The 27618-nt window shown below is 44.3% G+C and overlaps 1 protein-coding gene across 1 annotated transcript in view; it reads right to left on the bottom strand.

Annotated features, from left to right (window-relative positions):
* Npsr1 (neuropeptide S receptor 1) overlaps positions 1-27389 on the bottom strand; it is a 96039-nt gene extending 68650 nt beyond the window's left edge. The window contains exons 1-2 of the mRNA XM_042695134.1: positions 27243-27389; positions 6815-6947 (exon numbers count right to left, since the gene is read on the bottom strand). Of these exons, the coding sequence (XP_042551068.1) occupies positions 6815-6947; positions 27243-27389 (280 nt within the window). The remainder of the gene's footprint in view (positions 1-6814; positions 6948-27242) is intronic.
* Between the last annotated feature and the right edge of the window lie 229 nt (positions 27390-27618).

Genomic DNA, 27618 nt, shown 5'->3' on the forward strand with positions numbered 1-27618 from the left:
TGCAGTCACCACAGACAAGAGTCTCTCAGTGGGTGTTTGGGGGCCTGAGTGTTGCCCAGGGCAGGAGGGTCATTTGGTGTGAAGAGACATTGAAGTTCAAACTCAGAAACTGCCCCAGTTCCCGAAGTGCCTGGCTTTGACTTCAGGGAGCATTGATTCCGCCGGGGCACTATCGATTGAGCTATCCAGTAGAAGCTGTGCGCACCGCCTGCAGTCAGGCCTGCCTCCTGCCACCTTCCATCTAAGCAGAAGGCCCAGGGTTAACCTGAACTCAAACCCTGCCTCCTATAGCCACCGTCCATGCTCAGGACTCTCATAGAGCCCAGAGAGAGAAACCCAGGCAATCATGCCAGCAGAGCAGGCTGGCAGGCCTTTGTCCCACAGTAGATGCTCAAAGGGCTCCATCTTGGCTTTTCCCTGCTCTGGCCAGAGTTCAGGATCAGCTCTGATATGCAGAGAGAACTGACGAGGGCCACGTCTGAGCCCCAAGATTAGAATTGTGAGCTTCCTTCCCCAGCAGACCCTGACGGCCACACCCCAGGAGACTGTCCTGTCTGCAGGAAGCCTTGAACACCTACCTGTCTATATCATAGCACCTGGTGCCCAGCCTCCTCCCCACCTCATCCTGCAGCTGTCTTGGGGTGGGGTGGCACTAGTCCTTTTCTTCTGCAATCCTAGAGACACTCCCTTGTCCAAGGAACTCTTGGGTTTGCTTGCCTGTCTGTCTCAGCTGTTACTAAAGAGTCTGACTGAAACCCCTGGGTAATAGGGGGTCTGTGTGCCTGCCTAGAAAACTAGGAATTGGTCCCCACTGCAAATCCAGCATGAACCCACACCATCCCCATCCAAGCCCACACAACTGGAGGGCAGAGGCAGAGGAAATCTCAACATCCAGAGACCAAACAGGAAAAGACTTTAACTTGTTGAAATCATTCTTCAGAGTCTAAAGATGTCAAGGAGTTTTTGCTCCTTTAAATGTGTGGACACCACCACAAGGCTACCCAGATAACCAGAAATCCAGCAAATGTGACACCAACAAAGAAACACCAAACCCAGCACCGACTCCCCCAATGTCCCAGGATACTTCAGTACTCTGTGCCTGTTAACTCTCTTGCTTTTGAAACTCACAGTTTGCTCTCAGGCAGGGGAGAAAAGGTAGAGAAAACCTAAATTTAGGAGTAAATTGCTCTCTAATGAATGTCCTCTTCCAATATGTAGAGAATTCAATCCTATTCAAAAAAGATTTTTTTTGAAAGCATGCCAAAAAAAATGTTTTCCTTCTTCCCTTGGTTGAGCACTCAATGAGAGTAACGCATTAGCTTTTCTTCTCTGGTGCATCTGAGCAACACAGACAAATAAACGGTGAAGATGATAAATGACTAGTAAACTTTAATTAGCACTTTAGTTCCTAAAATACAAATAGTCATTAAATTCACCCAGAAAGTTATTAGGATGGATGTACAAAAAGTGGCAAAAAAACTCCCCAAAACCCAAACAACAAAAACGAGTCCAAATAGCAGCTTTAAGATCTTCTGTTTTCCTTCCAAGTTGAAGATTGTGCTAACAGCCAAGGTTTCTAGTAGATGCTTTTCAACTTGCCTGACCTATAAGGACCTAGGCCAATTTGAAAATTAGGTGTGTTTCTTTCTTTGATGTTGTAAATCCCCTTTCATACGATTGTCTAAACAAATAAGAAAGAATATGAACCAAAAATTACTTATGACAATGTTCATTGAAGAACTGTAGATAGCCTACTGCTGGGTAACAAAAACATAGTAACATAGGAAGTTTTCTCCCTAAAGAACTAGCCATGGAATATAGATAACAGCCAAGATAACAGCTTAGGAGGAGAGAGAGCACAATTGTGCTTTTGAAATACAAATACATAGTTATTCAGTTCCTGTCCTGTTTCCTGGCATGTGGCTGCTGAAGTCCTTTCCATCTTTAAAGTGATCTGTCTATTCGTATGCTTATGGTTAAAAGATGGTTGCCTGCCTTTAGGTAACCTCTAGATGGGAATACCAGTTAAAAACAGGACTGGTGGGCTGGGAAGGTGGCTCAGTGGTAGAGCGCATGCCTTGCATGCCAGAGGCCCTGGGTTCAATTCCTCAGCACCACATAAGCAAAAAGAAAAAAGCCGGAAGTGGCGCTGTGGCTCAAGTGGTAGAGCGCTAGCCTTGAGCTGAAGAGCTGAGGGACAGCGCCCAGGCCCAGAGTTCAGGCCCCATGACCAGACCCAAAAAAAAAAACAACAACAAAAAAAAAACAAAAAAACAGGACTGGTGGCTGCCTTGAGCCCCTCCCCGCTTCCTTCCTTACTGACTAGAATTTGGACATGTTGAAATGGCAGGAATTCTAACAGCTGTCTCAAGCCAAGATCCAACCATACATCCCAGGAGGGGATGACTTTGAGGGTGAAAGTCCTTTAATAGAATAGAATTATAAAGGAGCCTGTTCTTCCATGATAAGAAAAGTCGAGCTCTGGTTTAGCTAGCTCTGAACTTTACATAAGATAAAAATAAATCCTCATAAATGTAAGCCTTTTTTATCTAGATTTTATTCATGTGCAACTGAACCTGACTCCAACTGACATGCCAAAAAAAATACAGAAAAGACAAAATGGAAGTAAAGTGTTTTTAAAGAATCACTCAGTAGGGCTGGGAAGGCAGCTCAGTGGTAGAGCGCTTGCCTTGCATGCATGAGGCCCTGGGTTCGATTCCTCAGCACCACATAAGCAAAAAAGAAAGAAGCCGGAAGTGGCACTGTGGCTCAAGTGGTAAAGCGCTAGCCTTGAGCTGAAGAGCTGAGGGACAGCACCCAGGCCCAGAGTTCAGGCCCCATGACCGGACGCCCCCCCCCCCTAAAAAAAAGAATCACTCAGTAGAGTGCTTGCCTATCATGCATGAAGTCCTGGGTTCAATTCCTCAGCACCACATAAACAGAAGAAGCCAGAAGTGGTGCTGTGGCTCAAGTGGTAGAGTGCTAGCCTTGAGCAAAAGAAGCTCAGGGACAGTGCTCAGGCCCTGAGTTCAAGTCCCAGGACTGGCACACACTAAAAAAGAATCATTCAAAACTTTCAGTATATAAGTAGGAGATTGTTTTCAAGATGGCTGACAAGGTAGCAAATGCTATCTAATGGAGAATTTACTTAGTCTGGCCTTATTTGACAACATCTTAGAAGGCTTTCTGCCTTCCTCCCCCACACCACCCCTAAAAGAGCCAGGGATACTGAGCACTGGTGGCTCACACCTATCATCCTAGCTACTCAGATGGCAGTATTTGAGTTCAAAGCTAAGAATTTGAGTTCAAAGCTACCCTGGCAGAACAGTTCATGAGACTTTTATCTTCAGTCAATCAGCAAAAGACTGGAAATAGAGCTGTGGCTCAAATGGTAGAGTGCTAGCCTTCAGTTAAAAATAAAAAGCCAAGTGAAAGCTTGAAATCCTGAGTACTACCACAATAATAATGAAGAGGATGAGGAGGAAGAGGAGGAGGTGGAGAAGAAGGAGGGGGAGGAAGAGGAGAGAGAGGAAGAGGAGAGGGAGGAGGGGAAGGGGGAGAGGGAAGAGAGGAGGAAGCAGGAACAACTTTGCTTGGACATTAGCTTTCCAGATCCAGTCACTGATGACTGCAGTTGCATCTGGTGATTTCAGAAGCTAAAGAAGGAAAGACTGCCCAGATTCAATAGCTAGGTTATGTATTTGGCAGATCAATAGGAGAAAAAGTATGCAAGTTAATTGCTTGTGTGTGTGTGTGTGTGTGTGTGTGTGTGTGGTATTGTGGCTTGAATTCAGAGTACCACACTTAATAGGCTGTTACTCTACCACTTGAGCCATGCTTACAGCTCTTCTTGCTTTAGCTATTTTTGAGATGGGGACTGGAGTGACTAATTATGTCCAGAAGCAGTGGGATTTGAGAGCTTGCATGCTATCTTAGGGGAGAGAGGGAGAGCTGATATGGCCACTGAGGGGAGAATAAGGGATTTGGGGATGTCTCAAGGGGCCCTTAGAAGGATAGATGGGAGATTGAAATCATTTACCTGGGTGTGGTGGCAACTTGCATTCTCTCCTGGGGATTAGAATCAATCTCCTCGGGTTAATGAGATCCCAGGGAGGGGATTTCGGCAGCCAAGTTCTTCCTGGAGGATCTGCCTTTAGGCAGATAAGAGCAGCTGAGAGAAAACCTCTTGTTCAGACGCTGCTTTTATAGGACCTTTGGCTCTAGTCAATATTCCCAAGCTGGGTGTTCTGAACTACTTCAACAATACATTGGATAAAAAAAAAAGTTGGTCGTTCTATAAAAGCACTGCTCCAAAGCCAAATCACACCTGAGCCACATCCTGAATAAAAGAGGAAAATTTGCCATGGAGTTTGGAGGTGAAATCAACCACCGAATGGAAACTGCCACAGCCAGGAGCATAAACGTTCCCAAAGAAGTTTAAAGTTTTACTGAAAATAATATTTTAAATTGTTATCCTTTTCTATCTCCAAGTTCTCACATTCTTAAGAGAACTCATAGTCCCATAGCAGAAAGCAAGAACCTGAAGCGATAAGAATATAGAGCCCAGAAAGATTGAAACCACCGTAGGTAGGGACTAGGGGCTCAAACCAGATGTATGTAAATCTCAATGAACAGACCGATGTTGAATTATTTTATTAGCATTTTCCAGCTTCTATATGTATCATCTCCTACCTCACCATGAGACCCGAGGCCCTGGGGAAATGTGTATGCAAGACATTTTGATATCTTGTAGGAGTCTAATTTTAGCTCCCTGACTCTCAGCCCTATTAATACCTCTCTCATGAAGAAGTATACTTCACCTGAAATACTTCTGACCTGACTCCTTCAGTTTATCCAGAAAGTTATCAACAAGTAGCAACCTTCTATCTGGAACATTTGTGAGAAGTTAAATGCAGGTTAATTAGATTATGAATAAAAATAGACCATGCCACTTTTCTCTCTGACATTAGATAATAGAATTTCAATTATTCATTTGTTATTGGTGGCAAAAAAATGAAGCTTCCATCAATTATTTATTTTCTGGGGCAAAAATTTCAATTCCAAGTTGAGATCCTTATGATCTCTAACTTCTCATATGCTGAATAGAATTCATAGTTCCATGGAAAGTAGTAATCAAAGAAATAGGATAAAAGAAGCTAGGATGCCCTCGGTCAAGATTTTTGTACCTCAGCATTTGTGAAGGCAGTGGTTAGCCTCTATTCCTGTCACCCACCATAAGGGAGGGAAGTGAGGGTCCTGTTTGTAGGAGAGATTGGAGGAGCTTCCCCACCACTGGCCATACCCTATGACTCTGGAAGATACACTTATACATACACACATATATTTATAATACCTCTACCTATACATTTACATATATGCATAATCATATACACATGACATTTACATACACATATTCTTAGGCAGATGGATACATACATACATTTACATAAGCATTTACACACATTTACATATACACATATGTGCATAATACATAATATGCACATATACATATATACACACATGCACATTTACATACACATACATGCACACACATTTATATGCACGTGCACATTTACGCATATGTACACATATACATATACATGTTTTACAATGGACCCTTTTCTTGCCACAGGTCAGACAGAGCTACCTGTTGTTAGGGACAGCCAAGGAGATTGCAAGTTATCAAGGTTTAGTCAAGATTCTCTTGTAAGTTCATGTCATGTTATTGTAGCTCAAGACTAAATGCTCAAAGCAGCCATCTTAGACCCAGGGCTTAGGACTCCTGTCCTGGCTTAGGCTGGATTCTTTGTGCTCCCCCTTTGCCTTCTGTGCTTTCTCTCTGGCTATGTTTTTCTTCTGAACATGGGCTCCATCGAGTGTCCCTTCTCTCCTTCCCTTCTTCCATCCTTTCTTCCCTCCTTTCTTCCTTCCTTCCTCCCTTCCTCCCTTCCTTCCTTCCTGCCTTCCTGCCTTCCTCTCTCCCTCCCTCCCTCCCTCCTTCCTTCCTTCCTGCCTTCCTTCCCTCCTTCCTTCCTTCCCTCCTTTCTTCCTTCCCTCCTTCCTTCCCTCCTTCCTTCCTTCTCTCCTTCCTTTCTTCCTTCCTTCCTTCCTTCTCTCCTTCCTTCCTTCCTTTCTTCCTTCCCTCCCTCCTTCTTTCCTTCTTCCCTTCCTCCCTTCCTCCCTTCCTTCCTTCCTTCTTCCCTTCCTCCCTTCCATCTGTCATTGGTCTGTCTATCTGTAATCTCTCCAGTCTCCTTCCAGATGTGCTGGGCTCATACAGCTGCATCAGCCATTCCTTAGCTCACACTGAAACATCCAAATCCTGAATTACCCATCACTTTCTTAGGCTCCCTCTAGCAGAAGGGTTATACCTCATGAGCATTTGGAAAGCAATGTCCACAGAGGTGAGCTTGCAAGAACTTGAGGCTCCACATTTTATGACTGAATATAGATGGTTCTGGTCTGTTGTTAGGAGATATTCTTTAAGCTCTGAACATGGTCATGGTTCCATGACCTCAGCAAACCTGGAGGCCATTGTGTAGAAGGGCAGGAAAACCCTACAGAAGCACACAGTTATACTGAGGAGAATGATGTTTCCGAGTCTGTAAGCTGTTGTTTTTATAATGGGATTTCATGGGGGGTACATGTAAATATTCAGGTGTGAGTTGTAGGTCCCTGTAGAAATGACCCCTAAATTTGCTGATGATGCTTTTGAATTGCGGAGACCACATTTCTGTGGGTGGGAAAATTGAAGGCAGGAGCCCTAAGTGATTTTGCACAGAATGCCTTCCCTCCCACCTGAACAGTGGCCTACCTGTGATGGCCAGCTGAGTCACGAAGAAGGTCATCCTGGACTTCCTCTTCTTCCTCCACGTGGAGTACAGCACTACAGAGTTCCCCACGATGGTGATGATAAACAGCACCCACAGGGTTAGCAGCTGCTCCGTCTGTAAGACACACAGCAACGTAGGACAGTTGAGCAGGTGAGAACCAGGGCTGAGTCCTCCTGGTTCCTTTCTCCACTTGAAGGAGTTCAACTCTCTTCACTCACACCAGAAGCAGAGTGAATAGATGCACTCCCTAAACCTAGTTACATTCAAAAACAGATGTTGAGACAAAACAAGAAGTCTTAACCTCAGCTGACTAAGTTGACATCTAGATGAGACTTCAAGGTGTGAAAAAAAAATCTACTATCGCCACAAAAACATGCATACTTGTTGCCAAGAGAAACTGGAAATTGTCTAAAGATCACAAGATACTTCAGTACATCAAACACTCGAACTCGGTGAACTATTGTGCAGCGATGAATATTAAAGTCATGAAGACTATGTAGTAACATTAAAAATACTGTGAAAGAGTCAGAGGAGGAGGCACTGTACAATGGTGTACTGGGTATGATTACAGCTCTGCCAAATTACACGTGGAGGAAAAAGACAGCAGGGCACCCAAATGTTAAAACTGGTTATTTTAGGGTAGGATGATTATGGGTTATCTTTTCTCTTTCTTCTTTGACAGAATTTCATAAGATGGCAATATTAAAGTTCTGCTGAATAATATATAATTAGCAAGAAACAGAAAAGAGCAGGAATACCACTCATCTGAAATTATAAAAAAAAACAATCTTTTCCACAATTGCTTCAACTGGAGCTCTGTGTCTGTTTGATATCCAGGGCACAGAATAAGCAGAGATCCAGGACATTGGGAGAAGCCATAAGCCATACTCAGTGCAGTGCAGGGAAAGCTTGAAATACAAAGCCCTACACAGGCCCTACAGAGTCCTCAGCCCCGGAGGTATACACCAGGCCCTAAAAGATGTACAGGTGTGAGCTCTGAGCCTCTCCTCCACACAGGTAAGAAAGGGAGCTTGAAGAAATCCTGTGCTGACTGGTGTGGTGTGCAATCTAGGCAGGCTATGGATTCATGTATTCCATTGAGCGCTGGTCCAAGATGGCTCAGGGAAGGCCGTTATCAGTTTCTTTTAAGTGAAGCAGACTATCCTCTATGATGTGGAGAATGCCATTATAATGAATTAACCTCCTGCTCATCTGCAATACTCTAAATGGAAAATATTGTGTCATCATTATACTTAATACATCTGACAAATGGAATATCATAGTTAGCTTAGCCAACCTTCATGTGCTCAGAATGCTTACATTAACCCACACCTAGACAAAAGTAAGTAACACTCTGTCTTGCTAGAACCAAGTGTGCTATCTCAGGTAATTTATTGACTATGGTGGAGACAAGGCTCAACACAGAATATCAGTTTGGCTTTGATTGTGTAGCTGACTGGAATTTTGATTCAGTGTCTCTGCCTAGCATCACAGGAGAATATTGTACTGCATGTTGAGCTAGCCTGGGAAAGACTGAAATTTGAAATTTGAAGTATGGTTTATCTTGAAGGCATTTTCTTTTTTTTAAGTAAGGTTTTATTATGAAAATACTGTACAGAGGGGTTACAATTACATGAGCAAGGTAATGAGTACATTTCTTATCAAGCATTGTTGCCTCCTCCTTTGTTTTTCCCCTCCCATCTCTACAGCTACACCCCCCTCCACTCTCCCACCCCCCAACCCCCGCCACCTAAATTGTAAAGTTCATTTTTCAACATAGCATCTTGTACATCTCATTGTTGTAATGGGTCAACCTGTATCCCTGCTTAAACAATTTGTTTTTTCCCTTCTCCTCCGCAAATGAAGGCATTTTCTTTTGACCCCTTGTAAAGTCAAAGTATTTGGAACTGAATCACTATTAAGGCAGGGACTGCTATCTATCTATCTATCTATCTATCTATCTATCTATCTATCTATCTATCTATCTATCTATCTATCTATCTATCTATCTAGTATTATCTACCTATCTGTGTACACATGCACATGTGCGAATACATATGTGTGCATATGTATTCCGATTGCTTCTGCATCTCTGGAGAGCTCTTGGGCATACATTTCCCAAGTACCTACCACAGTAACAGTGTCACCTTTTCTACTGTAATGTATTAATTCGGAATCACATGAAACTACAACAATGTAAGTAAGGCCAAATGCTCTCTGGCCATCTCTCCATCTTTGTCAACTCCTTATTCTAGAAAGTAATATAATTTTGATGATGATATATATCCTTCAAATTCAGATCAAATAGTATTTTGTGTGAATATTAGATTATTTTATTTACTATCCTCAGCATGTTTATAGCTCTGTGTTTTGTTTCGTTTTAAATCAATTAGAAGAATATTTCATAGAACAGTAAAATGCTTCGGTTGCAAGAAATGAGTTAAAGCTAGCAGATCGGGATACAGGCAGGGGCAGAAAGGATGAGGAAAGAAATGGAGGAGCAGAGGGCTGATGAGGTGGCTCAGGTTCTCTTGGCTTGTGGCTTCCTAACTGTATACTCTTGGCAGATACTATATACTAGATACTCAGGTAGTGACCAGAACCTTCCCTGAGATGCAACAACATTCTCAAAGGTATTTCTCCAGCCTGTATGGTTACTGGTGATCAGAATGAAGCCAGCATTTTCATGCAGAAAGTTACTGCTTTCCAGTATTTGAGTATCCATAAACTATTGAACTGACACTTCCTTTTGGGACATGGGATTCCAGCTACTTATTACTTTATTTTATTTTTTTTGGTGGTGCTGGTATTTGGATTCAAGACCTTACACTTGCTAGATAGGCTCTCTATCACTCTATCACTTGTGACACATCCTAGCCCTCTTTTGCCTTTTAGTATTTTACTTTCAGTTCAATCTCCTGGTGTTGCCTAAGTTGCCCTGTACTACAATGCTTCTACCTGATGCTTCTCACAAAGTCTGGATTACAGGTGTGAGCCACCATTCCTGGCTTGTTACTTACAATGAGATCTTTGAACTGCGATCCTCCCAATCTCGCACCTTGAGTACTGAGACTGTAGGGATGAGCAGTCCTACCCAGCTAGTAATTTTTTTAATCTTAAATAACACTGTGGCAAACACGCATGGTCCATATCTGACTCGTTTCTGAGTAAAAATTCCTAGATGTGAAAGGATGAAGTTGAGGATGTAGATAGATCGTGATGCTCTTGCAGCCATATTGATTTCTACTGAGCAATGTGCAGGCCAGCTCTTACCCACACTACCAGCACATGCAATGAGTATTAATGAGCATCTATACTCTCAGAATAACAGGGCTACTTTTTAAAAAAAAATGGCTTCTTGGTCGAGTGGCAAACGTTCATAACACTCTTATAACAAATTACTCTGTGCATCTAGTTACTGACCATTTCTTAGGTTATAAACTATATATTTAGAAACACAGGCCACTTTGTCATTATTTTAGATGTGTTTCTAAAGGATCATTTTCATGTACAGGATATAATCTCCTAGTAACATCAACAACCATGATTTGATCTATCAAATTTGTTTCAACTGTGTTTTGTTTTGTGATATTTGCCTACACAATATGCAACAAAAATGTACCATATATGTTATGTGTGTATATACAACATAAACATTTATATGTATATAGACATATATGCACATGCATGTACGCATATACACACCCATACATATATGAATATGTATGGAGCCTAACTTCCCTGTGTCCGGTGGTCACATTCAAACCACCTCTATCCAAACTGTAACATCTTTTTCTGTGGTGTCAGAGTCTCAGAATCTCCCATACTGTTGAATAGAGCTGTAGTTTTCTTTTTTTAAATTTCATTCCTGTTATAATATTCCATTGTGTGATGATCTTCCAATTCATATATCTCATTTGCCTGGATGAACTTTTGAATGGTGTCAGGTTTGGAGCTACGCAAAACAATGCTCACAGTATTCTCAGTCTATTTCTAGCCTAAACGTTCTGGGACTAACCAGCAACACATCTTCCATTGACCAGATAATACCCAAAAACTTTCTTGGTTGTCTGAGTGTAAAATTTCAATCCCTTCACATTGTTCATTTGTAGATAGTCTAAATTACAGAGATAGTTTATATATAATTACACTTTGCTGTTATAAATGGTGCCTTTTATTAACTCCATTAAATTTTCCCAACTGATTGTTGGTGTCTATGAAAGTAACTTGCCTTCATGTGTCTATTTGAAGCAACCCGATGTGTAAATTCTTTTTCTTTCATTTCCTCTCAAGTCCCTGGGCTCTGCGGAAACAAACTATGGTGTTTGAAATTCAGATTACTAGTAAATTTTAATATAATGTGGTTTTCCTCCTAAGAGTGATTTTTTTTTTTACCACCACATTCAAGTTTTATAAGCATGGCTCCAAGAAGCTATTAATTATGTTATATAATATCTCCCTCCCCACACTTTTAAAAGCACAGTCAGCTGTACACAGAGGTTTCCTTGTGACAGATCTATGCACAATGTACCTGATCAGACTTCACCTCTCCTTCACCCTCCTCTACCCAAATCCAATCTCCAATCTCCTCCACTCCATGTCCCCTCCCAATCCAGTCTCCACAAGCTGCACTGGTCCATTTTCACGCATGTGCATAGAGAATTCTGACCATATTCACCCCCTTCACCATCTACATTTGGCCTCCCTCTACCCTTCCCTAGTAACCACACCCCGGACAGGCCTGTTTTGTATTCTTGTCATTAAAACAATTTCAGCTTAATGTTTCACACGTCGATAGCCAGTACTTTAACTCTCTTTTACTCTTACTCCCCAACACTATCCGGTTTTCAACATCTTCCACCAACCTTTGTTTAGTTTTCTCCATTCACATATGCATTTCTACAATGTTTAGGCAGGTTAATGAGCTACTGCATGCCCAGGGGACAGCCAGTGGACTGAGGGGACAGCCCTCAGAATGGGAGAAAATCTTTGACAGCTACTCAGCAGTCAGGGAGCTCAAAAAACTCAAGTCCCAAAGAATCAACAAGACCATTAACCAATGGACAGTGAATAAACTGAATAGACACTTTATGTTTGAAAGTAAGAGGAAGGGTCCAACGTTACAGGCCATCAAATACATGCAAATCAAAACAACATCAAGATTTTATCTTTCCCTAGTCAGCCTGGCCATCATCAAGTCACACCTTCCCTCATCTCTTTCATGCTCAAGGTTTTGGGTGGCTGAATTCCTACCCATAGCAGAGCATTCACATTTGTTTTTTTTTTTTTTTTTTCCCAGTCGTGGGGCCTGAACTCTGGGCCTGGGCGCTGTCCCTCAGCTCTTCAGCTCAAAGCTAGCGCTCTACCACTTGAGCCACAGTGCCACTTCCGGCTTTTTTCTTTTTGCTTATATGGTGCTGAGGAATCGAACCCAGGGCCTCATGCATGCAAGGCAAGTGCTCCACCACTGAGCCACCTTCCCAGCCCCTCACATTTGTTTTTATTTTCGAATGGGTTCTGAATATTTGCAAGGCGGGGGAAATTCTGTTGTGCTCTACAATAGTACAATGTTTAGTCTTTGGAATGTGTTTTTTTTTTTTGTTTTTTTTTTTTTTGTTTTGTTTTTTACTTCAGTTCTGCAGACATGCCATAGATGTGGCCTCTGATACCTGTAAGATGTTTTTCTGGTTAGGTTATTGGCATTTCCCCCTTCAATAGTCTGGTAATTTAGATACAAAGTTATTTGGGTTAGATCTTCTTTTACTGTGATTTCTTTTTGCCTGACGAGATTCTATTGAAAAGCCAGATATGCTATCTTCTCTTATTGTTTTTGTTTTCTCCTTCTCCCACCTCTTGCTTTCACTCTTTGCTGGTATGAATCTCATGGAATTTTTCTGCATTTCTCCTTTCTGTTTGTTTTTTGTTTAACCTGCCATTAATCACTGTGAGTTTTCGAGAATTTCTTAAGTAGTCTGACAGTGCACCAACCGAGTTATCTTTTTAATTCTCAATTCCTTGAAGCAATGGTATTTTCATGATAAAACAATATGTTTTTTTTTTTTTTAACAAAATGTCCCTTCTGGCTCTGTTGATACAAGAGTATCTCCGAGATTTCCTTCTATTCTTTTAATTTTCTTCTTCTCTTCCTCCTCTCCCTTGCTCCCCTCCCTCCCTCCCTCCCTCCCTCCCTCCCTTCCTTCCTTCCTTCCTTCCTTCCTTCCTTCCTTCCTTCCTTCCTTCCTTCCTTCCTTCCTTCCTTCCTTCCTTCCTTCCTTCTCCTTCCTTCCTCCTCCTCCTTCTCGTCCTCCTCCTCCTCCTCCTTCTCCTCCACACACCTGGAAATCACTTTCCTAGGAAGAGACATTCTGATAACCTCAAGCTATGTGTTTAGCAAATTATACAGTTGTGTGCGTGCCCAGCCTGGGGAATGATGAGAAGTGAGCGTTTTCTTCACTTGTCCAGGAGTGATTCGTTGAACACTTTTAGCTTCAGGAAAGGAAACTTAGATGGCAGGATTGGGGTGGGGGGCGGTGAGAGTGATCCAGCAGGTTTAGGTAAGGAGAGCTGTCCACTTCAGCACCACAGCCCTGACTGAGAGCTACTCCGGGGGTGTCCTTGTTCCTTGGTTGGAGGAAGCCATGTTCTTCTGTGAGTGCTGCATTTCCTACAGAAATCTGCCTCCTGGAGCTCCCAGCCTCAAGTGCTGATCAGTACTTTGGGGGCTCTCAGGGGCCAACTCCTCTAATTCCCAGGGAGACTCTGTTTCCAGTGAGATACTCGGGGATCTGCCCACCCTGCCTTAGAAGGAGAAATCCCTCCAGTGGACAAGCAAGCGGGTCCACCTTTTCTGTTTTCTGTTGGAGCATGAGATGTGGTCTGCTACCTTTCCACCATGATCTTGATGTAACCTTGCTCTTCCTAAGTTAAGGTAACAGTATACTCAGTGTCACCTAAGCCTAATAGGAACCCCACTTCGACACCCGCCACGCCTTCCACCATACATGGCTACCCTACACGATTCTCAAATCTATTGCAGTAATCCTTTGAGGATTACTGCTCCCTGGTGGTTTTGGGAGACAAGACCCAGCCAAATGCTAGGTTGAAATAACAACTGGATTTAGAAGTTTTTCAACCATCAAAAAGCCTATAGTGTTCTGGACCAGTAGCTCCGTTCCTTGACAGCTGGTTGGCCCACAGAAAATGTTTAACCAGTGTTGCTTGGATGATGTGTAGTGATTGACAAGGAAAAGAAACTTACAAGGATCCCAGAGAATCTCATTTGAAAGGAGAAAGAGCTCAGGGGATTCAAGACATTCATGTACTCTAGTAGGGTTTGTTAGGCTTTCTTGAAGTGGAAGAGACAACTTTTCTAAGGAGGAATTAATTTTCCCAGTGAAGTACTGGCTTGGAAGCTGGAAGACAAAACTCCTATAGTGTGTGTGTGTGTGTGTGTGTGTGTGTGTGTGTGTGTGTGTATGGGCGCGCGCACTCACGCACGCACGCGCGCGCATGCTCGCGTGCGTGAGTTGTTTTTTTTCAGATCTATAAGGGGAATGAGAACTAAATTGGTGGGGTGGATCCCTTAGCTTGTCATGAACAGTGGGGAGACAATAAATTGGCAGTCACATGACAGGAGTCACGTGACAGGTCTTCCCAGTTGGCCACTCACTGTTACAACCTGACTGCTGAGGTATGTCTATTCTCAGGGCTGTAAGTAAGGGACAAGGCTGAGTGAGGTTACTCAGTTACGCAGCTCAGAGATGATGGTAATCAAGATGTGGACACAGCTCTGTTTGTCTGAAAAATCCATGCCCTGCTCACTGAAATGGGCTTCTGCCATGTCTGAGATAGTGAAGTGATCGTATTTACTTCTTCAATTTTAAAAAGGGAAACACGTCTCCATTTTTCCTTGCTGTGTAAGAGCTTGGGTGGATCTGGGTTTCCAGGCTGAGTCAGAGTTGACTTCATCCTCTGCTGGGAACCCACGTCGGCGCTGATTGCCCGTGTCAGACTCTCTGCCATTAAGCCACTTCCACACAACAGTAATCCCAAATGTCACACAAATGTCACAGAAGTTGCAGCTACATCATAAATCCCAGTGCAGAGCAAGGGAGGGGAGTCACAGAGCTTTCTGTACCCTGAAATTGCCATGTTTTAATTTTGTGACTACTGTTATTTGTGTGATGTTTAAAGATAGCCATCTCAAATACAGGAAGGAGCAAATATCTGTCACTTTCCAAGATAGGAAATAAAGTCTCAAAAAGAAAAGGCCCAATGAGTCAGTTCAGTTCCCAGGATGTGTCATGCAGTGCAATACAGACACACACACACACACACACACACACACACACACACGCCACCACCACCACCACACCACACCATAGCCTGCCAGTCCAGGTAAGATGGGAGAAGACACAGCCTGCAAAGCTGTGGTTTCATAATTAAACTTGAAAGGAGAGATCTGCTAAAAGCTCTAGAGGCTGTGGGCAGCTACTAGGCAATTAGCAACTGCTCACCCAGCAGTTCTTCCCACATCCCTCCACCTCTTACCACACCTACTGCTGCAGAGCCCTGCCAGGACAGGCCCACGGGGGCCACAGAGGTAGGATGGGCTCACTCCTTCTGAAAGCTGTCCCTTTTAGAACATTTTCCTTCTCCTCAGCAAGGGAAGTCTGAATTCCTTCCAGCAGCCCAGTGGGAGACACCCTGCAAATCCAGGGTGACGGTGTGCCCCACACCACAGCCATGCCTCTGCAGCTGCAGATTCTAGCATTTCTCTGGAGTCTACTTCAGATTACCCCCAGCCAGTCTTTATTACTAATACTGTAATCAGCGAAGAAAACAAAACCTAGTATACCTTGACAGAGCTATGTATACATACATGTGTGTGTGTGTGTGTGTTTATTCTGTTCCTTTGGAAGTCTTTCCTTGTTACTTTCACAGGGGTCCAGAGCAGGAATGGATGCTGTACGCTCTGTAATCTCTGTCCCAGGGCTGGCTAGATAGGCTGGCAGGAGATCTCCTGCAAGAAGAAGAAGGAGTGGAGCACAGTGGGAGCTCTAGGTTGAAACCTAGAGCTGTTCAGGTGGATAGCAGGGCTGTGGGACACCCCTGTCTCAAGCAGTTGTGAGCTTCGAGTCGTGCTTTGAGCCCTCTTGTAGGGTAAGGTGGCATTTATCCTGTGTGGGGAGCTGTGGCTGGCACATAGCAGAGTAGAAATGTGACTCAAGCCAGAAGTGGGAAACTCAGAAAATCAAAGATTTATAAACACGATTAAATTGATTTATAGTCTGCACGATCAAGCTCAGTCCGTATTTTTTGAGATGTCGAGAAAAGTTCAACTAACTTTATCATTAATAGTCAGATGGACAACGCGGGTACACAAATGACAACAAACACAACAACAAAAGCCACTAGGGACTTCTATAAAGGAGATATACCGTAGAATCTATATTTTAAAAGACATGTAATATGTATTAGGGGCTGCCAGTGGTTGATCAAAGGGTAAATCCCAGAGAAATAGATGTGTGAATTGAGTCTGAAATATGGAGTAGAATTAGCCAAGCAAAGAAGTAGAAGAATGAAGGCCAAAAGTGAAGGCCATGAAGCCCAGTGGGTGTGGTCACGCCTAATGGCAGAGAAAGAGAGGAAGAATGGCAGAGGATGGCCCAGCAGAGGAAGGTTAACCATGAGAAAGAGGTGTGGGGCTCTGCAAAGCAGCCCTTTCAAAACTGGGACATGTTCTCCCCTGGATCATCACCCTGAATTAGAAGATCTTGCTGCCTGGAAGAAAGATCCCTGTCTTAGGCCCTCTGTTATTATGTCTTCATTGCCTTGCCCGCCATGGGACACCTTCATCACACACTGTGGTCTGAGACTCTCCTCCAGAAGACAAGATAGCACTTCAACAGTCTCTGAGCCACTGCTTACAGTAGCTCTGTGCAGTGCCCTGTGTCACCCATGTCTCCTTGGCCCAGACACGCCAGGCTGAGGTCTGCAGTGTTTTTACTTCATGCCAGTCATGATAGTGAATTCGCGATGATCATTTCCCACTGTCTCATGGCCCTGGTGTCAGTGAGGACTGTGGGTTGCACTGTTGACACTGGGGCTCAGCTTCTTGGGAACAGTCAAGTCTCCACCCAGAAGCGAAGGGCCAATGTGCCACTCATTCCAGCACGAGTTCTTTCTTGGGACTCCTGGATCACAGGATTCACCACACATCCTGGGAGGTTTGAGACCATGTATTTTGAGATTTCATTTAATTCCCAGACTATGCCAGGCCACAGCTGTTGGAAACCATCTGAAACCTGCCCCCCACCCCCAGACTGCCAGTCTGTGGAGTAATTAATAATGCTGAATAAACAAATGAAGTGAATTCTAGATAGCCACGAACTTGGATTAACATTTAAATTGCTATTTAAGCTCTAGACTCTTGAGATAATAAAGAACTAATATTTGGATAAATTAGGTCCAATCTCTACAATTTAGTAGAAACTAAAGAACAGCCATCTTTCACAACAAGCAGAGAACTGGCTTCAGGACCACTGCTTCCATACCAAAGCCCACAGATTCTCAAGTCCCTCCTCTTCCTCCTCCTCCTCCTCCTCCTCCTCCTCCTCCTCCTTTTCCTCCCCCTCCTCTTCCTCCTCCTTTTCATCCTCTTCATCTTCTTCCTTCCCTCTTTCTCTCCCCATCCTCCCCCTCCTCTTGCCCCCTCCTTTCTTCTTCCGCTTCCCCTCCCCTCTGCCCCCTCTCCTCTCCTCCCCTCCTCTTCCCTCCTCTTCTCCCTCATGTCTATCTCCCCCTCTTACTATTTCTCCTTTCCTCTTCTCCCTCCCTGCTCCTTCCTTCCCTTCCTTCCCTTCCTCCCACTCTTCCATCCTCCTCCTCCTCTTTTTCTCCTCCCCTTCTCCCCCCCCCCCTTCCTCTCCCTCCTCTTTACTGCTTTCCCCTCCTTCCTTCCCCTCCACCCATCCTCCTTCTGTGAGGGGCAGGAGGTCTTAGCTGGGGTCCTGGGAGTCTGAAGGTCAGTCTCACTTCTTGTTCCTTTCCAAACACTCATTCCCCCTGCAAATTGAGGGCTGAAAATGGGGAGGAGGCTGGTGGTCTCCTCTGTAGCCATGGGCGCTGATGTTTCCTAGGTGGTTGTGTGAGGCTGGTCCCTGAGGAGCCAAGGACACCCTGAGCTCATTTCCTCCCAGTGCTCTAAGTCAAGGGACACAGGAGACTGGGGAGCGGCTCCCCCAGGACCCTCCTTCCTCCTACCCACTGTGTGGCCTTGAACCCAGAGCCGACCCCCACCCTGACTTCACCATCCTGCTTTTCTCCACAGAGCCATGGGACAGAGCCATGGATCAGAGCTGCTGTGGCAGAGGTGCTGTGGCCTGTGCTCCAGGTCACACACCTGGAGGTGTCACACTTCCGCTGTTTTCAAGGTAAGTTCTAAGAAAGACACAAAACAAAACCATTGAGCTATAAACGTCTTGAGCTATAATGGAATAAACTACTGGGCCAGTGTTTTAGGTACTTTTTGGAGTTAATATTTTTAAAGTGCTTTTTTTTGTATTTTTCCATTGCATTATGTAAGTACATAACACTGTTGTTATCTAGACTGAGACTCATGGGAAAAAGTCCTTCTCTTTGGGGACAGGAGAGGTAGTCACCTTCCCTGCCACTCACTCAGAACAAAGTATCTAGGCTCCAACAGTATTTAGGGAAAGTAGTCAATCCTTTTATAACCCAGATAACATCAGGACAAATCCACTGGTGGGGCCAGCTTCTCAGCTCCAAGGCCACGCGATGGGAAGTCCTGCCTGGCCCTCTGTGATTTGTCTTTTGGAACTTCTAGCATCCCCATTACATTTCGAATTCACATCAGTTAAGCTCAAACATTTTTTTTAAAAAGCCCACTAACAAATAGTGTAAACAAATACAGATCTGATAACAAACCTGAAGCTAGATTGCTGCGGAACTGCATTCACTGGCATTGCTTTTGGTTATTCTCTTGTAATGGCAGAATGGCTGCTGAAACTCCATGCATTGTTTCTGAGTTCAAGGGAGCAAGAGGGAGAAGGGAGTATAATGCTAGTCATATTTCTACTTTACAAGGAAAGGAAAACAAACAAACAGACAAGCAAAAAGAACAAGAAGATTTTTACCAGAGACTTCTAATCAGATTTCTCAGACCATGTTTCACCTTTGACTGTGAAGGAATCTAGGTCTGGGAGGAGTGAGCTGGAAGACTAGGAGTCCGGGTTAACAGCTGGGTCAACACAGCAGCTTCTCTGGAGGAAGGAGGCCTCCAGCTGCTCCCTGATCCTGATGACAGATTCCAAACTTTGGTAGCATTCGCATCATTCCTTACCAAAACAACACCGAGGTGGAGATTCACCATCCATGAGCATTGGCCAGCTTGTGCTGAAAAGAACCATGGAGAGAATTCTGCAGAAAACTGCAGTGTGACACTGTGAATTCCATGTCAGTGTGTACTGAGCCTAGCTCAGCAGAGAGAGGACTCTGCCCACCTCCAGACTCTAAGAGACTCTGGTCTGCACCAGTGCAGGAGGTGGGGGACACTTGGGGTGAGGTCCACCTCCTGTCTTCTTGGAGTTCGGTTCCCAGATGCTACAAGAAGAGAGCAAGCGTGACATGGCAGTGGAGGATTGAGGAAGTGACATTTGGGTATCACCCATCAGAAATGAGGCCCTTGTCACTCTGTTTTGTGCCACTCTACTGAGACAGGGTTCAAGGCCCCATCTATACCTCCGCGGTGCTGTCACCTAGAAAGTAGGGCTTTACATGAAGCATGCTTGCTTGGAAATAAAACTTATGATGGAAATCTCTATAGAATAACTTTTTATTGAGGTATGATTTCTACAGAGGAACATTCAGCCTTTTAGGGTACAGTTTGTGACCTTGAATGGCTGTCATTATCTTTGCAGTCAGAGCATAGAATGGTTCTGTCATTCAAGATGGTTCTCCTGGAGACTTTCCTGGCCAAATTCTGTCCCTCACTTCCAACGCACAGTGACCACTGGTTTGTTTTCTGTTGTTAGAAGTTTGGCCTCAGGAAAAAAAAACCCACAACAACATATAAGTGAAATTACTATAGTAAATAGCATTATGAGAATACCACCTTTCAAGGTATTTGAAATTCATGTTGTGAAGAACGAAACCTATTCTCTTTTCACTGATGGGTAATAGCCCATTGTATGGATGTATTAAGGTTTCTTTCTTTCCTATCCTGGGGAATTTTGGTATTTTTCCTTTAGTTTCCAGGGATTTCAAATAGCACTATTCACACACAGACTTACTCATAGTCTGGGATTTGAACTTATACTCACTTGTCTTACTTGCTTGACTGGCTTCTACCACTTGAGCTATATCTCTAGACCTATTTTTGCTGGTTAATTGGAAATGAAATCTTGAAGACTTTTGCATTATGCTCATCCAAGTCTCCACCTTCTGAGTATCTAGGATTACTGGTGTGAGCCACCAGCACCCAGCGAGGCCTGTTATTTTTAAGCAAACATCAATACTGCTGAAGGGGATAACAAGAACCCACTGCATCATGACCTTCAGTGGTTTGCTCTCCTTTAATCTGCAAAGTCCTTCTATCCTGTTACATCTGTTCTTTCTCTAAATGGAGTCTAATTTCTTATCTCTGCAAATAGCCCTCCATGGAATGGACCATTAGGTGGGCCTGGATAAACGTTAGATGTATTACTATGATGATACAATAAGAGAGGAAAAAAAGAAAGCTTTCTTAAAAGCTTATGTTCTTTTTTTCTTTGGTTGTCTGAGTAAAGACAATAAGCAAAGGAACAACTCAATTCACCACCATTGTCTGCCAAAATGGGTAGAAAATCTGTCCCCAGGTGTTTGAACCTGCAGTGGTGTCTTCTCCCAGCACCCCAGAACCACTCCCATGTGGATGACAGTGTGTCCTCATATCCAAGTGTATGGTCTCAAGGGAAGAGTACAATGATGCTTTCCCAGAAGGCTAATCATATCATGAAACTGGTCTGTAGACCTCTTGAACATAGAGCTGACCCCACTCTGACAAAAGCATTTTGTCATTCAGCTTTACACAACTACCTTTGGCAAGACCATCAATGAGATCGTCACTAATTGGATAGCGAATGTAGTGGTGTAGTTAGTCATGGGGGTGGGTAGGCCTTGGGAAGCAGCCTCAGGAACATGCTATGAGCCCCAGCACCCCAATGAAAGGGTAGAAAAAAAAGGAGCACTTTCTTCACCTGGTGGTAACCAAGTACTTCTTTCTGCCATCCCGGGGACTAGGAGAGAAACTAAGTTTAGCTAAAGAAAAACAAAGATATTGTGGATGCACATGAACACATTCTTACATGGCACACACACACAGGAAGTCATCTCCTGGTGACAATGTGACATTTTCAAACACGAACGATAAACTTTCCATTTGCACTTCTTTCCATCTACTCCATAAACTCTTCTCCATCCTGGACAATCTGGTGCTGTCCCGTACTGTGCTCAGGGAACAATTTTGATTGCCTCCATTCAGAGAGCCAGAAGTGAGCCTAGTCTGAGCTTGCATTCCATCACAAAGATTATTCTTGTATGTAACTTGAAGGGATGCAAGAGCTACCATCATATGAAGATTCATCTTTTGAGCATTCATAGCAAAAATAGCAAATCTGAAGAGCCCAGTGTAGCGATTTCCCATGGCAGAAAAGATACTAAGGGCCATGGGGAACTTTCAATGGTATAACAGTGGAGATGGGAAACTTGGACAGGGACAGGAAAGTATTGTATTCTCTCTCCCCCTCCTCTCTCGAGCTCTCTCTCTCTCTCTCTCCAAAAAGAAAGAGTCCCTGGGATGACAAGTTTATCTGGCTGCCATGGTCCATTTGCTGGGTAGAGACCAGGGGATGGCCGGCTCCAGATTTTTCTAGGTATCATCATGTTGCAGGAGTTGCGCTGTCTAGAAGACTACATGGGGGTGATAGAACCTGAGACACAGCCCAGCAAGCTGACACAATTTCCATTTCCAGTGAGGATGTGGAATATTAGGCAGCATAGAGAAAAGGAGATAGGGAGACTCCAGGATTGTGACTTGGACTGTGACAAAGGGACCCTTCTGCAGAAAGTAGCTCAGGACTGCCCTGGGACAGTTGGGGGTTTGGACAGGGCACAGATCTAGGATGCCTCCTTGTGAGATGCAGGTAGGACTCTTGGTTACAGTTGATACCCATTTACCTACCCCTGCCAGCAGAATTCCCCCCCCCCCCACACATACACACACACACACACACACACACACACACACACACAGATTACTGCAACAGAGTCCTGGCTCCTAGAACTAGGGGTCCACAGGAAAGCCCACTAAGCCCACAGGAAAGCCTGCCTATCCTGAACAACTGCATGACCATGCTGACTGAGCAATGACGGTGTCTCTTGGCCCCCTATGTGTTAGTAATACAGAGGGAAAGTGATTGAGCAACATTACTTTTTTTTCATACTCATACATAGCTTGGAGATTGTTCATTATCCCTGTGAAGCCAATGAACTATGGCTGGCGCCTGTGTCAGCAGCACAGAGTGAGACAGATGTGTTGCTGAGCGGATGGAGTTCACCCTCTGGAGGACTGAGCTCTGAAAAGCAGAAGGACCCAGGAAGGGATTCAACCTTTAATAAGCATTGGAATGAGGAAGGCCTTTAGGAAAGGCTGTAGGATTCAACTGCAGAACTGCACATTACAGAGGGAGTGAAACCAATAAGAGACTAAAGCCTTCAATGTAAATGAAGACCTTTCACCACAAAGGGCAGGGAGTAGGCTTCTGATCCTTGCAAAGGCACCACTCAGTCTGGGTACTGGGGCAGAAAGGCAGGCCAGAAAGTCCTGCAGAACCATGAGGGTGAAGGCTGGGGTCGAAGAAAGCAAGTACCTGGGTGGAGAAGAGTCGATGATCAGAGGTGAGAAGACCAGCACACGGGAGAGGAGGTACAGCGAGGTCTTAGGAACGCATTGTCTATACGTGTGCACATGTCTATGCATGCATCCAGAGCTGCTTGAACTGAGCTCTTGGACAAGCTTTGTGGGAGATAAGTGGGTTCCAGGGGAGCTGAAGTTTGCCTTGGTTATATCCATGGAGCAGAGTGTGTTTAGAAAGCGAACAGTGCACAGCACGGCAGGAAGGCCCTTCAAACAAAGGGAACACGCTGTGTCCAATCACCCCCTAGCACCTAAAAGCAAACATTTACATATAAATAATAGCTCTTCTCCTGGTGGATCGCTCTTCACCACCCCCTGCAGTCAATTCAGAGTGAAATCATGATTAGGACACTTGGCATTCTCAGTTTTCATTCTCTCCTTATCTAGGAGTAACAAGCCTGAGCTGCATTTGTAGTCTTTTATCACTGAGGTAATTTCCTTCGCCACAGATGATCTCCTCCCCTTGACTTTCCACTAGGCTTCTTGTGACCAAGGAATCAAGAGCGACAGAAGAAGGCCTTGTTAAAAACCAGGGGCACTTAGGCAACATCCTGAAGACTGTGCACCCACAGTGCTCAGCCAATGAAGAGCCTAGGGAGAGGCCTGCCTACAGGAGGCAGGCAACGTGCCCTACGTGCGTCTTCTCACCAGGCATGTGGTTGTGCAAGGCCACATGAACCATTCAGATCTTGATAGGTCAGTGTATTTTTCATACAGTGAGTCAACTTGAAAGCAGAAATCAGAAGTGATGAAGCAAACCAAAGCCTCTGTGGGGAGTAGTGAACCACAACCCCACGAGGCCAATTATACAAAGCCGTCGCTAGAGCTCAGGACACCTGAACTCACACAGATCTCCTTTCTGATTTCCTGGGAGTCCCACGTGTAAGATACATGAGAGGGTCTGTTGACGGTTAGGCTGTTGATTCACACTTTTAACCATGGTGCTTCTAAAGATTTTGCTACCTACAGTGTGATACTGCTGAAGCCTTTGTGATCAGACCCAGGGAAAATGAATCTTGGCAAGTCCTGACTTGCCAAATATTGTTAAATATTTTCTTGTGTTGCTTTTATTTGGTATTTTTTTTTCTAGTAAAACTTCCAAGTTGTTGTCTGTGGACATTCTGCACAAGTGTACAGCTTCTAACAGCAGCAACCTGAGCCGCATTTTTGAGACACTGGGATGGCTCCTACAGGAAGACAGAATTAAACTTAACAAAAGTGTCAGGAAAGCTCAACACAACAGCCACTTTTTCCTAAATCTCTTTGTTGCCCTAAATTTGGCCCAAAGAGTCTTACTGGCACTGAAGTGCACGGGGCTTATTCCTCCCCCATGGGCCTGAGACTAGACTAGCCCATCTGGGCAAAGGCTAATCTGTGGGGTAGCTCAGCAGCCGCATCGGCAGAGGAGACTTCAGAGACAAACCGTTTAGAGGAAAACTGCTCAGAAAAGCAAGCAAAGGTGTCAAAATCCAAGTGGAGTCATGTGAGCCAAAGAATCCAAACAATAACCAAAGCCAAGAGATTTTAAAGAACTATAAAAGCATATATAAAGAAATAGAAAGCAGATGGCTGGTTGACATGAAAGGCCCTCCAGGAGATTCTTGGAAGGGGAAATTCTGGTGTTGGCTGAGTCCTTCTGTGTAAGTAGAGGCAAGGATGGCAGCTTCTGCTGGCTCCAAACATGTCTTTTGAGAAGTTCATGCTTATAGAGGATCCCTTATATGATTTTTAGCAGGTTTTATTTCACAGACGTCCCCTAATGCGATTTATTTGATGAGATATGTTCTGAATACACACACACACACACACACACACACACACACACCAGCTTTATAATAGTGGCTCTAGTTTTAGGCATAAACAACAAATACTTGTTATTTTATAATATATTTTTAAATCTACAAATGGTTATAGAGGCTGGGGGGGGGGGGTCACAATTCACCATGCCAGTTTTTATGTCCAATGTCTCAGAATCATTCCTTCCATCATTCCCTACTACTGTCTATCCCTTCCCCCACCAGTCACCTCAGATTTCCCTCTTCCTTTCTCCCATTGGAACAGTATGACTATATTTATCTTCTCTTTCCATTCATCAAAATCCTCTCCTTGCCCTTGCCCCTCACCCTCATCCTACCAACATGGTTCAACTGCCGGGTATTTAGTGGGTTATACTGGGTGATTTTTCCAGGTTATAGTCATCAACTTGATTGTGCATATCGCTGTTCTTGGGTGTGACCCACGTAGTAGAGTACCTCCCTATCAAACAGCATGCGTCAGGTTCAATAGCATCACCAAAAATTAAAAAAAAAAAACATTGAAATGACTTAGATAAAGGTGAAGAAAGAAGGAACATCCTGAGAATTAAATAAGACGTTTTACCTAAGTCACACAGTGAGCTCTTGGCAAAAATAATCCACCACAAATGACTTCTGCTACTTTCACCGGTGTGTGTGTGACTTTTCCTTCTGTTTACAAAGGTGATGGGAAGTTATAGGACTCACTTGGGAAATAGTAAAGGGGGAACAGCTTTGATATTTTCCTTCAGAAGAGCTTTAGATAAAAGGAGTCACAGTGACCTGTGGTTTGCTTGGGAAGAGGTCGGTATCAACACTGCATGCAAACTGCTTCACTCACAGGAGATCACGGGGGAAAAGTCTCACTAAGAAATATCATCTGGACTCTACCACTGATTGCTGTGTATCTAAAAACCTCTGCTTCATTCTCAATGAATGGATCGCTTAGCAAACAAATCTAAACATTTAAAGCTTCCGTTGAGACATAATTCTGCTCTCTGCTTTTCTTCATCCTGTTTTGTGACAAACTCAAGGGCAAGAAAGAGATGCAGATGACAGACAATGGGATTCTCTTTAGTGCCCAGAGAGGTCATGGCTGGGACCCAAAGTGCAAACATGAGTGCCAGCCAGAGCAAGGCTTTGTTGTTTGTTTGTGTATTCAAAACATCCCATCGGGTGGTGATTAAAAAACAACAACAACTAGTAAAAGCTTGGGCTGAGAGCAATTATTGCCTGAGTCTCAGAGTAAGCAACAGCTATCTTAATGATGATGATCTATTTTGTAAGGCTAGTCTCTCTTCTCCTTCTTCACAGTCACATTTCACAAGTATCAAAGGCGACAGAGATGGTAGCTGAGTAGCACTGGTGTTTCCTGCCTGCACAAAGCCTGCCAAGGTAGAATCTCAGAGTATGATTTCATAAAGAGAATTATTCAGTCCACAGTAAGTCCTGTTTTATTTTCTGTGCTGTGTCTTGGAGCCCGGTAGCCGGGCTGTGTCTGTGCATGCTTGACGAGGGGACTTTGAGAGAAGCTGGCAACAATGATTTGTTCAGATCCTGTCTTACTGCAGGGCCTCTCCGCCCCTGAGTGTGAAGCTGGCTCACCACACAACTAGCTCCTTGGTGAAAGTTTTATTCAAAGTTATTTGCCGAGCAGCTGCAAACCTACAGAAAACAGATGGATCTTACAGTCATTCTACCTTTTGTGTAAAATCCCCATCATTTCAAGAATACCCAGAGAATTAAAAAACCGTATCAACTGAGAGACAATGGGATTCTGCATGCCTTATCTCCCCTGGTGCCAAAAGGGCCAGTTTGAGAGTGATGTCTCAGTCCAATGACTCAACACTGGATGAGGCTAGCAGCATGTCCAATAACTTGGCTACCCAACTTTCCATGCAAGAAGCAGGAATCTTGGCTTTTCTAGATACCTGATTTGTTTCCATCCACCAGGTCTTTTTGTAAAGCCAGAAAGACTTTGTGAGGATCAATGAGATGTTCGGTACAGAGCTGATAGTTTTCATTTGTTCTGGGAGGCAACTTGTTGCAAACTCTGGCTCCAACTACTGCAGTGAGTGGTAGAATTCTCAGGAATGTTCCCTGAGAAGTGTCCACAATCAATAGCACCTCCTGCCTCACTCCACACCAAGACTCTCAGGACATCTGTCTCGGTCCCCAGAGCATGTGAGCTGTCCACACTTCCCCATCCTAGCTGGAAATCCCTAGCTGTACCAGTGAGCAAGCAGAGAGTAACTGGAAATGGCTGCTGTAGTAAAGTTACCATTTCTGTTAGAAGTAGACATTTCAAATTCCACTACAGAGTTACAGTGTTAACTAAAATTTCTTCCACCTAACATTAAAACAGAACAAAAGTAAAATGAAAAACCAGAACCACTCACTCTTAAACATTTCCCGCGATTCACCAGCAAATAATAATAGCAGAAAATAAACACACCTGTTCACTGAACATCTTAATGCTTAAGCTCATCAGGTTAGAGGCTTTTCCTCCTTTTTTTTCCCATAAAGAAAATGAATGACAGCCACTCACCACACAACCACCTATGACACAACAGGGTCTTCTCTGTGCTACCTGCTCCTGACTTTAAAGTCAGGATTTGGGATGGGAGCTGGGATACTTACCCTAAAGGAGGAGTAGATGGAGCCCCCTTCCTCATGTTCCACCTCCTCTGTGAAGGCCACTGTCCCGGTGCAAGCCATCAAGGAAGGATCTGGGCCTGGCACCGTCCAGGTGGACAAGGAGCTGCCCTCTGGGAAGCTGGCTGGCATAGCTGGAGCAGGAAGGGACCTGGCTGTGCCTGTACCTGCAGCTGGGGAGAGGAGAGGCCAGCCAGCGTCCTGAGCACAGGGCAGTTACGGCCCCTGCCTGCACCTCATCTTCTTAACCAGAGCTTCTTGCTGGAGCTGGGCTGAGCGGAGGCTGTGACTAGGAGCCTGCCCGGAGCCCACCTTGCTGAAAGCTCTATCTGATGACAGGGAAGAGCCACGTGCACTGTCA

Source organism: Dipodomys spectabilis, unplaced genomic scaffold (assembly GCF_019054845.1).
Source record: "Dipodomys spectabilis isolate Male_0828 unplaced genomic scaffold, ASM1905484v1 ptg000178l, whole genome shotgun sequence".
Classification (NCBI taxonomy): Eukaryota; Metazoa; Chordata; class Mammalia; order Rodentia; family Heteromyidae; genus Dipodomys; species Dipodomys spectabilis.